The sequence below is a fragment of the Panthera uncia genome, chromosome D4 (assembly GCF_023721935.1).
Source record: "Panthera uncia isolate 11264 chromosome D4, Puncia_PCG_1.0, whole genome shotgun sequence".
NCBI classification, from domain to species: Eukaryota; Metazoa; Chordata; class Mammalia; order Carnivora; family Felidae; genus Panthera; species Panthera uncia.
In genome coordinates, this window is record NC_064807.1 from 90,107,782 (window position 1) to 90,118,539 (window position 10,758).

At 60.6% G+C, this 10,758-nt stretch overlaps 2 protein-coding genes across 4 annotated transcripts in view; one reads left to right on the plus strand and one right to left on the minus strand.

Moving 5' to 3' along the window:
- Window positions 1-4,139, minus strand: part of PMPCA (peptidase, mitochondrial processing subunit alpha) — a 9,457-nt gene extending 5,318 nt beyond the window's left edge. The window contains exons 1-5 of one of the 2 annotated variants that reach the window (XM_049631439.1): window positions 4,022-4,139; window positions 2,634-2,836; window positions 2,171-2,250; window positions 1,841-1,923; window positions 855-949 (exon numbers count right to left, since the gene is read on the minus strand). In XM_049631439.1, coding sequence (XP_049487396.1) covers window positions 855-949; window positions 1,841-1,923; window positions 2,171-2,250; window positions 2,634-2,836; window positions 4,022-4,098 — 538 coding nt within the window. In that variant the 5' untranslated portion in view covers window positions 4,099-4,139. The remainder of the gene's footprint in view (window positions 1-854; window positions 950-1,840; window positions 1,924-2,170; window positions 2,251-2,633; window positions 2,837-4,021) is intronic. The other variant, XM_049631449.1, reaches the window with a different exon arrangement.
- A 78-nt stretch (window positions 4,140-4,217) lies between these two features.
- Window positions 4,218-10,528, plus strand: ENTR1 (endosome associated trafficking regulator 1). Of its 2 annotated transcripts, XM_049631473.1 has the most exons (10): window positions 4,218-4,420; window positions 4,554-4,703; window positions 5,361-5,429; window positions 6,236-6,351; window positions 6,613-7,020; window positions 7,588-7,661; window positions 8,028-8,139; window positions 8,323-8,385; window positions 8,831-8,970; window positions 9,540-10,528. In XM_049631473.1, the coding sequence occupies exons 1-10, from the start codon at window positions 4,351-4,353 to the stop codon at window positions 9,637-9,639; spliced, it is 1,302 nt and encodes a 433-aa protein (XP_049487430.1). In that variant the 5' UTR covers window positions 4,218-4,350; the 3' UTR covers window positions 9,640-10,528. The 2 variants fall into 2 exon arrangements, with proteins under 2 accessions (XP_049487430.1, XP_049487420.1); XM_049631463.1 differs by lacking the exon at window positions 4,554-4,703 and having other exon boundaries at window positions 4,234-4,498.
- Window positions 10,529-10,758: the final 230 nt, after the last annotated feature.

Below are 10,758 nucleotides of genomic sequence, written 5' to 3' on the forward strand. Positions count from 1 at the left end.
GTGGGGGGAGCGAGGGGCCCGGCGCCGGGCGGGCAGGGCCTAGAGGCGCCAGGCCTCGCCGGGCTCGGCCATGAGGCGGTCACGCGGGCCTGCTCCGAGCCCCAGCTTCCTCCCCACGAGAGGCCCTCAGGCCCCTAACCGCTCCGTCCCAAAGGGCCGCTGTGAGGACGAAGCCGCACTGGATGTGAAGGCACTGGAAAAAGAGGCACGGGCCTACGTCGTGGCTGCTATTTCAGCAGCTAGCTCGAGCAAGTGCCGGAAAGTTCTCAACTCAGCACTGCAGTCCTGGACCACGAGGTCGGGCTGGTGTGACCAGAGGCCGGCCAGGGCAGCTGGGATGGTCAGCACGGCCCACTCCAGCCCCCTTCGGGCCCAGAATCAGAGTCCGGTTACTACCAGGCCAAGGAAGGGGACGGAGACCAGGACGTGGAAGCTTCCGGCAGCATGCCAGCCAGAGTTTTCAAAGACTGTCTGAATTGCCTTTGAGAAACGAAAGACCCAGGGGTGCCCCGCTGGCTCCGTCAGAGGGGCGTGCGACTCTTGATCACGGCGTCGAGAGTGTCAGCCCCACGCTGGGCGTAAAAGTTACTTAAACGAGTGAATCGATAAAAACTTAAGGAAAAAAGAAATTAAAAATCCAACTTCACTAAAAACGTCCAAAGGCATAAAGGGGTGTCAAAGTGTTAGACGCGAAGACCCTTCCTGACCACCAGCGTCACTTCCTAGCAAATCGTGACAACCCACTGGTAGCTGAGCCCGCGGGGGCGACACAGTGCTCTTCCTCAGGGGCCGGGCTTCCGCCTGCCCCCCTCCGCGTCCAGCCCCCCAGACACCGCCCACAGCCCAGGGCGCACCTGTGAGCCTGGGGTGCAGGACCACGTCAGCCAGCAAACCAACCACCGTGTCCAGGCCCTTGGAATCCGCAGACACAGCGTACATGGTAGTGTCCCTGGAAAGAGGAAACGACACCAGGTGTCAGGGGCGTAACAGGTGCACAGCAAACGGGGGCCACTCCCCACCGGCACCGAGGACCAGCACACACTCGGTTCGCCCCGTCTTCCAGCGCCACTTCCCGCACGCGTTGGAGCGAAAGTGGCTGCCCAGCCCGGTTGGCGAGGACCAGCTCTCGGCCCTTTTCACAAGCACGGGCTCCCCACCACCTGCACCAGGGGGGGGCGCTTCATCACGCGCTTCCTGAGGGTCTGCCGCCCGGACCGACGGGTCGGCACGGGGGACGCACAGCCTTACGCAGCCGGGGACCGGAGCCACGTCTGGCGGACCAACTCCGCCTGCCCTCGTCCACAGCCCCTGCACCCCGTCTGCGTGCTGGCTACACACCAGACCTCTCCCGGTCCCCCAAAAGACCACTGCCTCTCCCCCTGCTGTTCCCAGAGTCTGGGCCACCTCCACCCCTCGTTCAGTCTGGCAAACTCTTTCAAGACCAGCCGATGTCAAGTCTGCTATCGTTCCTTTCCGGACTCCCGATCAGGTCACCTGCTTGTCCCCACGCCCCCACCTCTAGTCTCGGTTCCTGGCTCTCGTTTCCATTACCTGTGGTGCAGCCGTCTGCTGGCTCTGGGAGCACACTGGGGATGGGGCCTGCTCTGTGTCCCCAGGGCCCAGCCGGCAACCCCCGGGACCGCCTGGCTCTCCGGTGTGTGCTCTCTGCTATAAGTGTTGCCGCCTGTGTCCTTCCTCCACCAAATCCCTCACCCAACCCTGCCCAGGCCAGGCTCCTTCTCAACGCCAATGTCCCCAGCTTCTCCGGGAGGTGGGTTTCAGTGGGACTCTGACAGAGAATAACAACCACAGTTCGTGGCTGCAAAATAAGCTGGCGTACCTTGACGTCTGGCAGTCACAGATACCCCCGTGCTTTTCCAACGTAAGCAGAATTTCATCTTTGCTGTCAAATCGATCTGTCGACTAGTGAAAACAAACAAGTGAATCTAAGTAAGAAAACCTAAAGCAACTTCTAACATATGGTTTTAGAAAAGAAAACCTATTTTGGCTTTTAAAACGTGAAACCAAATCGTCTTCCGATCTAAACGTCTTTTAGCAGCAACACCTTATCAAGTCAGCCACTTATTAAGATAACCGTTCTAAAAAAAAAAACAAAACGTGGTAGATCCTTCCCAAACAAAGTCTCAAAAATTACGAATCGTACACTGACCGAAAATGCCAATTTTTCCAAAAAGTGAGCAATTCCACTAAGATATTTGGCTTCGTATCTTGATCCTGAATTAATAAGAACTGGCAATGAAAAGAAAAACGACAAGTTAAGTCAAATGTTGAGAAGGAGGAATTCAATCAAGAGAAACCTTTACAACTGAGTTGATCAAACAGGCCGGCGCCACCAGGTGAAGGTGACAGCGTGTCCACTCCCCGGGCTACGTACCCACAGCCGCACGCGTGCCGACGCTCACGGAGTCGAACGCTTGGTATTGGTGGTGGAGACGGTTTAGAATTCTCGGAAGGTACAAAGGGGGAAAGCCCAGCACCGACACGGCGGCTCACGCTCAGAGTACTCAGTTTCCAGATTCTAGAGCGTACTTTCCCCTCCGGATCCAGCGCACGAACCGCGTACCAAGCACAGCGGTCAGTGAAGCACCCACGACACTACCGACCGTACTTACTTCCCACCGTACAAAACTGTCCGAACTTGTTCTGGGACGCCACGCGAAGCCCGTTATCCAGCGTGGTCACTTTGGTTTCAAACTTTTCCTGTCCACCAGCCGTAGCGAAAACAGGCTGCGGCACACCAGGGAAGGGGGAGGAGAGCGGGGTGCCGGGGTAGGCCCCGCCACTACTGAAGCATCTGTGTGCGGGAGCTCCGGACCTACACAGAGAGAGTGGCCGGTTACAGACCTGAGACCGCGGAGCCCATGGTGACCGGCCGTCGCGTCCCGTCTACGTGAGCAGTCAGCGACAACACGCGGGAGCAGGCAGGAACACCACTGCTGGGGACAAATCCTGGCTCAGCCCAGGGGGCCGTGGCCAGTTGGTCAGTTCTTTGGGCCGTAACCGCTCTCTCTCATAAACATCTCTTACAGAGCAGACGATTAACCACCGCACCTCACCCTGACGGCCCGGGTTAAATCCCTCTTACAGCACCGAGCTCCGCTCTGGCCCTCAACTGCCCCACCGTAGTCTAAATAGAAGCCACCCCCCACCCCCTGCCATGGGGCCCAAAAGGCCCCAGGTGGTCTGGACTCCAACTCTCTCCAAACTCCTCTCTTAGAGCCCTCCCCACCGCCGCCCCCCAGGACCCACTCACACTGGCCTGCGGGTGCTGCCCTGAACACACACACACCTGGCTCCTTAACCCCAACGCCTCTGTTCCTCCTGCTCCCGCCTGGCCGGGGCCTGACCCTCCTCCCGTGCCTCCCCTCTTGGCTTCAATGCCGCCTCCTCCCGAGGCGACCCCTCCGCACTCTACGGGAAGTCAGATCCCACTGCTTGACTCCTTTTAAGCGTTCACACCGCGGCTCCTACGCGGCCCGCGCTCCTGCCTGCGCCCGCTATCTCCGCCCGGCACGGTGCGGCGTACAGCCAGGGGCCGCCACCGACTGTGGCCCGAGTGGACGTGCTGGCGGCCAGGAAGGCGGGAAGGCTGCGGGGACGGAAAAAGCGCGCTGTCTGCAGGCGAGGGGACACAGCACAGCGGTCTGGGGCACGGAGGCCCCGCGGGCTCGGCCTCACAAGGGGTGGGGGGGGCCCCCGCGGCAGGACGGGGGCCGGGGCGGAGATGACACGTGGCCTCCGACAGGCCCCGTCGGCCCGGGAGAAGGCGGGAGAGGACCCAGCGGCCCGAGAGAGGGCAGGCGGATGGGTCTCGGGACCCGGAGCTGGGGCCCCAGGCAGGGAAGGGCCCTCGGCGCCTCGGAGACGAAGCCAGGGTCCCGAAGCCCGAGCCCGAACCCCCGGCGCGGCGCCTGGGCGTGGGGAAGCCAGAGGCAGAGCGTCCGGACAGACGCGAGCCGCCCCGGGTCCCCCGCTGACCCCCGGCGCGTCCCCGGCTCACCTCAGCCGCGAGCGGCGCCACGAGCCCGAGCCGCGAACCAGCAGCAGCCGCGCCGCCGCCAGCGCCATAGCCGCCATCTTAAGTCTCCGCCCCCTGCTTCTGTCGTCACTTCCGACCCCGACCCCGCCGCCCCGCCCCTGCGGCGCCGACCCCGACGTTCGGGAGCGCGCTTCCGGTGCCGGGAGCGGAAGCCGCTGCGAGAGGCTGGGAGCGGCGGCCGGGCGGCGGGCGACCGGGGCGGGGGACTCGGGCCGCGGCCGGGGCCGAGCCGGGGCCATGGAGCCCCCGCTGCCGGGTTAGGGTGGGCCGGCGCCGCCGGGCCCGCGACGATGGCCGGCTACGCGCGCCGCCCTGGCGTCCCCCCGCTGTCGCGAGCCCGGAGCCTCGTCATTCCGGACGGTGAGCGGCCGGGCGGGACGGCGGGGCCGAGCCCGCCGGGCCCCGGGGCCGCCCCCGACCCGCCGGGACGGGCTCCAGGTGAGGCGGGCGGCGCAGAGCGCGCGGCCAATCGGTCTTGTTGATGTTATTGCAGCTCCTGCGTTCTGTGAGCGCCGGTCTTGTCTCCCCCAGCTAGACTGTGAGCGCCCCCATGGCAGGGACCTGGACCCCCACTTCTTCGGCATTCGGCCGACGTTTATGTGCTATGTGCCCAGTCCGGTGCTAGCTTCCGTGGGAGACACAGGTGAGAGACAAGCCTCAGGGACCCCGAGCCGGCGCCACGTTAGCATTAGCTCTGCCCTCGACCCAGCGAGGGGCACTCAGTGCCACCGTGCACCGGCCCCTGGGACACGCAAGTGCTGAGCGGCCCCCGCCAGCTAGGAGCTCGCAGTCTGGCCTTGGGGAGCCCCCCCCCCCCCAACACAGACACTTCCAAGGTAGGATGGTGGTAAGTGCTGAAAGAGAGGTATGCCTAGCGGGAGCACTGCAAGCCATCTCCTCCTTCCAGGTGGTGGGGCGCAAGGCCAGGGTGCCTTCGTCCAGTAAGGGCAGTGGCCTCGTTCTCCCCCAAGCAGTTCCGCTGCCTGTTGGCTGGGGTGAGTGGTGAGAGTTCAGGTGCTTCCATCGGGGTCTCAGAGAGGAGTGGCAATCCACGAGAGGATTCAGAAGACCCCGCGGACGGTGGACGTGCCCAGCCACACTGCTCATCAGAGCCTACTGGAAGCTTTTTCTGAATCACAGATGCCAGGGCCCACAGAAGTTCTACTGCCGCGGGCAGGAGCCTGGGGGCTTGTGTTTCAAAAGTTACCCACGCTGTGAGAATCACTGTGGTAGAGACCCGGTGTTGAAAAAGAAGCTGTCACAAAGGTGACCACAGTAGGGTGATGACGTCTCTTTGCAGATTTTGGCTACGGAAAGGGGAAATGCACTAAGCAAGGTCCGCCAGGAGCCCAGGAGACACATTTTGGAGGTAGGGTAGTTAGACAAGATCCTTTCTTTCTCTCTCTGCCCGACACAAAATGCCAAGCACGCGGCCAATGATGAGTTGTCCATTTGACAGCATGTAACTTTGTGCCCGGAGTCTGAAAGACCGGGGGGGGGGGGGGGGGGGGGGGGCGGTTAGAGACCTACAGAGTCCGTCATGATCCTAGGGTAGAAGGAAAGAGGGTACAAGGACAGGGGAAGCCGGGACATGCGGGATGGCAGACGTGGGGAGTCACACTAAAGGGGTCTGAAGAGGCAGCAAGTGCTAGGGGCAACAAGGAGTCAGCATCACACAAAGTTGGCACCTGGGCTCTGATGATCGCGGACTGAAAGGGTCGCAGGGTGGCTGGTTAGGGGCCAGGAGAGCGAGAGGGAGGCCGAGAAGAGAGCAGGGAAGAGGGGCTGAGTGAGCAGGGTAAGGGGTGGGGGGCAGTGGCCCCCGATTTGGCTGCACCTTTGGAACTGATGGCCCCCGGCGCAGGTCGTGCCCCAGGCCAGCTAACTCGGCTGCGTGGGGATGGAGGTGAGTTGTCCTTGTAAAGACCCCCAGGTGATTGCCGTGGGCAGCAAGGTGCAGGAACCAGGGGGAAAGAGAACTCAGAATGTGGACGCGGGTCTGCTTTATTGGCTAGGTTTCTCATTTCTTAGCATTCGCTGAGTTCTGGTGGGGTGATGAGGGTGGCAGTCCTGATTTTAGAGGTGGCCGTGTTCTGGAAAGAAACTAACAGGGAAGCTCCCTTTTAACGAGTCTTGGGAGACTTTCTGGATTTGTGACGTGCGTTACCGTTGCAGATGATAAGCTTGAAGATCTTGCTGAGGCCAATCCGTTCTCCTTCAAAGAGTTTCTGAAAACCAAGAACCTCGGCCTGTCGGGAGAAGACACCGCCAACAACAGGGTTTATTCAAAGGTAAATCGAGGCATCGTTTGTGACAACCGTACACAGAGAAACGTCTGGAGGACATCCCTCTCCCGACGTGGGGGACACTGCAGGATCCGGGGGCGGGGGGCGGCGCAAAGGGAGCCCACAGCCAACGCCGGTGGGACCCTTTCTGGCTCTCCTCTCTCCTGGGAGGCGGGTGGGCCTCTCGTTCCACTGTCAGGGGCCCCCCGGAAGACCGGCCTCCAGTGGCTTCTGAGTCTGAGCTGTGCGTCTGGCCATCTTCCTTAGGAACCCACGAGGCACCCACTGGGACTCGGCCGCAACTCCCCAACCCCCCAGACCGTGGGGTATGGCCTGGAATATCAGCAGCCGTTTTTCGAAGACCCTACGGGGGCTGGCGACCTTCTGGACGAGGACGAGGACGAGGACGAAGGGTGGAACGGGGCCTACTTGCCGTCCAGTGTGGAGCAGACCCGCTCCTTGGGAGGCGCCGCCAGCACGTCGCCCTGCAGCACATACGTCTCCTTCTTCTCCACCCCGTCGGAGCTGGTGGGGCCCGAGACCCTGCCCCCGTGGACCCTGAGTGACTCTGACTCCCGCGCCTCTCCGGCGGGGAGCCCCAGCGCAGACTTCGCGGCTCCCGGAGAGTCTCTGGGAGACAGGCACCTGCGGACGCTGCAGATAAGCTACGAAGCAGTAAGTGAGGGGGCCCCACGGCGGCCCCCTGGCCGGCACCCGCGTGTGAGCAGCGCGCTCGCAGAGGACCCCGAGCCTCCTGGTGTCCACGGTGGCCTGGGGTTTTGGCTCCGAGGACAAGACAGTCTGTGGTGCGGCCGTCTGCTAGAGTCCCTGTGCACCGGTCCCCCGTGTTGACTGATCCCGTGTGTGATGTGCCACCTGAAGAGCACTGTGGAGGGCGGTGCGGTGTGGTCTGGCTCAGGCCCTCCGAGGGCCTCCCCTCAGGAAAGGGTCCCCTCCCGGCGGCAGCTCAGGGACACCTCGCCGTGCTCTGACTAGAGGAGATTTCTTAAAGAGGATCATCCCCTAAAAAAGAGTCGCGAGCGCAGTCGGCGTCCGTAACCGGAGGCCTTCCGGAGGAGACACTTCCGCCTGTGCGTTTCCTTCGTGAGTGGACGGGAGGCTGACGGCCTAGAACGTTTCTGTTCATCGGGGAGTTCTGGGACCAAATTACAGAGACGCAGACCCCTTTTGAGTGAGACACCGAGGCTCAGAATTTCTAATGAGGGTTTTCTTTCTCTGCAGCTGAAAGATGAAAACTCTAAGCTGAGAAGAAAGCTGACTGAGGTTCAGAGCTTCTCTGAAACTCAAACAGAAATGTATGTAAGCTCTCAGTTAGGACCGCAATTCAAAACGCCTGCTAACACCCGAATCCATTGTAAATCGGTAACGAAGCGATCAGAGTTGAACCGAGTCTAGCCTTCGTCACGTGCAGGTCCTCCGCCTCAGACGCGTGTCTGGTTCTGCACGAAAGTTTATTTTGAGCGTTAGACCCCAACCGAGCACACTTGATAAGGACAGCCGAACTGGTGATCGGGAGCCAGCTCGGGACGCTCTCGGGGGCTCCCGCCGAGGCAGCGGGCTCTCGGGGTTTTCAGCCAACCCGCCCGACCTAACTGCCTCTCGGATGCATTCTGAGAGCCGGATGCGTGAGTTGGCAGTGACTTGGTCTTCTGTCTCCCAAGGGTGAGGACGCTGGAGCGGAAATTGGAAGCAAAAATGATAAAGGAGGAGAGTGACTACCGAGATCTGGAGTCGGTGGTCCAGCAGGTGGAGCAGAACCTGGAGCTGATGACGGTACGAGGGGCCGGGGGGCATTGTGACGCGCCGGGCGTGACCCTCTGTTGTCAGCCCACAGAGGCGCGGAGTGAGCAGGGGTCCCTCACAATGGGCCCACCTGCTGGGCAGAGCAGCACCCCGTGAGGGTATCTCACCGCGTTGCTGGTTAGCGATGCCTCCTTGTTTTTGTTTTTATGACAGAAACGAGCTGTAAAGGCGGAAAATCACATCCTGAAACTGAAGCAGGAAATAAGCTTGCTGCAGGTGATTGAACGGCAGGGATACAAACCCGGGGGACCTCCCCAGCAGCGGGAACCCCTGTATTCGGGCCGTGCAGGCTTTCCCCAACCCCCCCCCCCCACACACACACCTCAAGTGAAAGAAGCAGCCCGGTCGTTCTGGCCCCGTGTTTTCTGCTCACCGAGAGGGTCGTGGGCATTTGCTGTGTCATCTGGGACAGCACGGATGCTGACCCGAATTTCTCATTCCTGTGGAGGAGCGCTGAGGACAGACTGAAGGACAGGACAGGCCCGTGTCCTCTAAGAGCCCCCTCAGCAGAGAGGGGCTTTTGCGGGGGCTAGCCCTGTCCCCCACCCCCCACCCCCTCCTCCTCTGCTGAGGGTGCCGTGGTCAGTTTTAGTTGGACTGCCTTTCAGACGCTCTCTTCTGCAGCCGCAAAAGCCCTTTTCCGCTCTCACCCACCCTCCAGGCGCAGGTCTCTAACTTCAAGCGCGAGAATGAGGCCTTGCGGTCCGGCCAGGGTGCCAGCCTGACAATAGTGAAGCACAACACCGACGTGGCCTTGCAGAACCTTCGCGTCGTCATGAACAACGCCCACTCCTCCATAAAGTGAGCGCTGGGGAGCTGAGGGCGCCTCGGCACGGGCGGGGGTGAGGCGGTGTCCCCGGGGAGGCGGATTCCCTTAGCGCAGGGTTTCAAGCCATGACCGCACCCCGAGCAGTGGACGGGGCTCTGGGAACAGAAGTGCGCTTGACGGTCCTATTAACCCCGAGGCCACTCGATGCGTACCCGACCGGCGGGCTCAGGAATCGTCTGCATGGCAATAGCCGTGTTCACCTGAGCACTGACGTCAGACACGAGTCCTGCCTCCCTCACCTACAAAATGTCGCAGTTCTGAATGGGGATGAGTCACAGCGTTTCCCTCTTGTCCTAAGAAGCAAAGAGGTTCTTAGGAGGCCCCTGGGAAGGGTCCGCTGTGGTGGCTCCCACTGTGCGTCCCCGTCTGTGTGCCACGGGCCGAGCTCCACAAGGGTGGTGGCGGCCAGGCCCACCGCGGGCGCCTCTGGGGCAGAGGGGCCCCCACCCAAAGCCTGCTTTTCACCCTGGAACTTTGCTTTGTTGCCTCTGACGTTGCCCAGCCGTGGTAGCGGACGGTAACATCCACGTTTCCGTTTCAGGCAGCTGGTTTCTGGAGCTGAAACGTTGAATCTTGTGGCCGAAATCCTTAAATCCATAGACAGAATTTCTGAAATTCAAGATGAGGAAGAGGAGTCTTGAGAACTCTCAGGTGCTTCCAGGTCGCAGCCCTGCTTACGTCCGGACGCCGCCGCTCGCCGGGTTGGAAAATGCCGTTGTGTCTTTAAGTACGTCGTCCTCGGCCGTAGTAAAAATACTCACCGTGCCGCTAATTTCGTGACCTAAACAGCCCTAACAGCCAGCTGCAGTGAGGAGCCCCTCGAGTGGGAGAGCTGCACCTGGTTTCTACGCGACCCTTCCTGGCGAGCTCCTGCTACTTGGTGGACATGCTCTATCGGAAGACGTTTCTGTGAAAGCCAGTGATATTTTGAAGTTACTAAACGTGAAAATGGCAGTTCTGTAATAAGTGTTTTCCGTCGTCATTCCAGAATGTCGATCGTAAGATAAGTTCAGTCGATCGTCCTTGATTCCGTAAGGAGAGGGAGTAAGGTGAGCCGTGGCTCCGTGCTCGCCTCCCAAGGCCCTAATGCCTCTGTGACCTCACTTGGTGCCCCGGCCGGCTCAGAGTCCCCTCCTGGGGCCTCACGGGCGGCTCGTACAGTTGGAGACCTGAGCCTGGCTGCTGTCCTTCCGCGGGGTCCCAGGTCACACAGGCGCGCCACTGGGTGCGACCATCTAAACGCATCTGTAGGCCTTCGGATTTGAAAAGCTGCTTCGGCTGGAGGGTTTTGATACACGTTTCGAGTGGCATCTTGTACAATGAAGTTTGGAATTCAGGGATTGAGACTGTGTGCACAGCCTTCCTGGGTCAGCACGAGGTCTCCCGGGGTGCTTTTCCAGCTGCTTTCCAATGTAGGGGGGGCACCATACGCCTTTTGGCCATTTTTCTCTAGATGTTATTTTTTAAAATAAATTTCCTTTTCTTCTGTTCAGATGGACCGCTTTCCTATTTAATAAACTGTAAAACTCACACGAACTGTCCCTTTTTTTTTCCAATTTAACCGCTTCTTTACGCTTAAGAAACCTAGTACCGTTCTCTGACTTTAGGGCATGCGTCTTGTCGTAACGGGTGATTTGTGCTGACAAATTAAGCGTTAGTCCCGTGGCCTGTGGGGTCAAGGGTAGACCCCATCACTGCTGCCGGGCCCGACCAAGGTGGCCGGCCCGCTAGATGTGCGTCACGGCCGGGTGTTTCGGAGT

Bases quoted from the DNA above. Each gene is read 5' to 3' on its own strand.
- ENTR1 (XM_049631473.1), top strand. From the start codon at position 4,351: ATGGCCGGCTACGCGCGCCGCCCTGGCGTCCCCCCGCTGTCGCGAGCC. The intron at 4,421-4,553 runs GTGAGCGGCCGG...ATGTTATTGCAG, and splicing joins GAGCCTCGTCATTCCGGACG to CTCCTGCGTTCTGTGAGCGC. The intron at 5,430-6,235 runs GTAGGGTAGTTA...TTACCGTTGCAG, and splicing joins CCAGGAGACACATTTTGGAG to ATGATAAGCTTGAAGATCTT.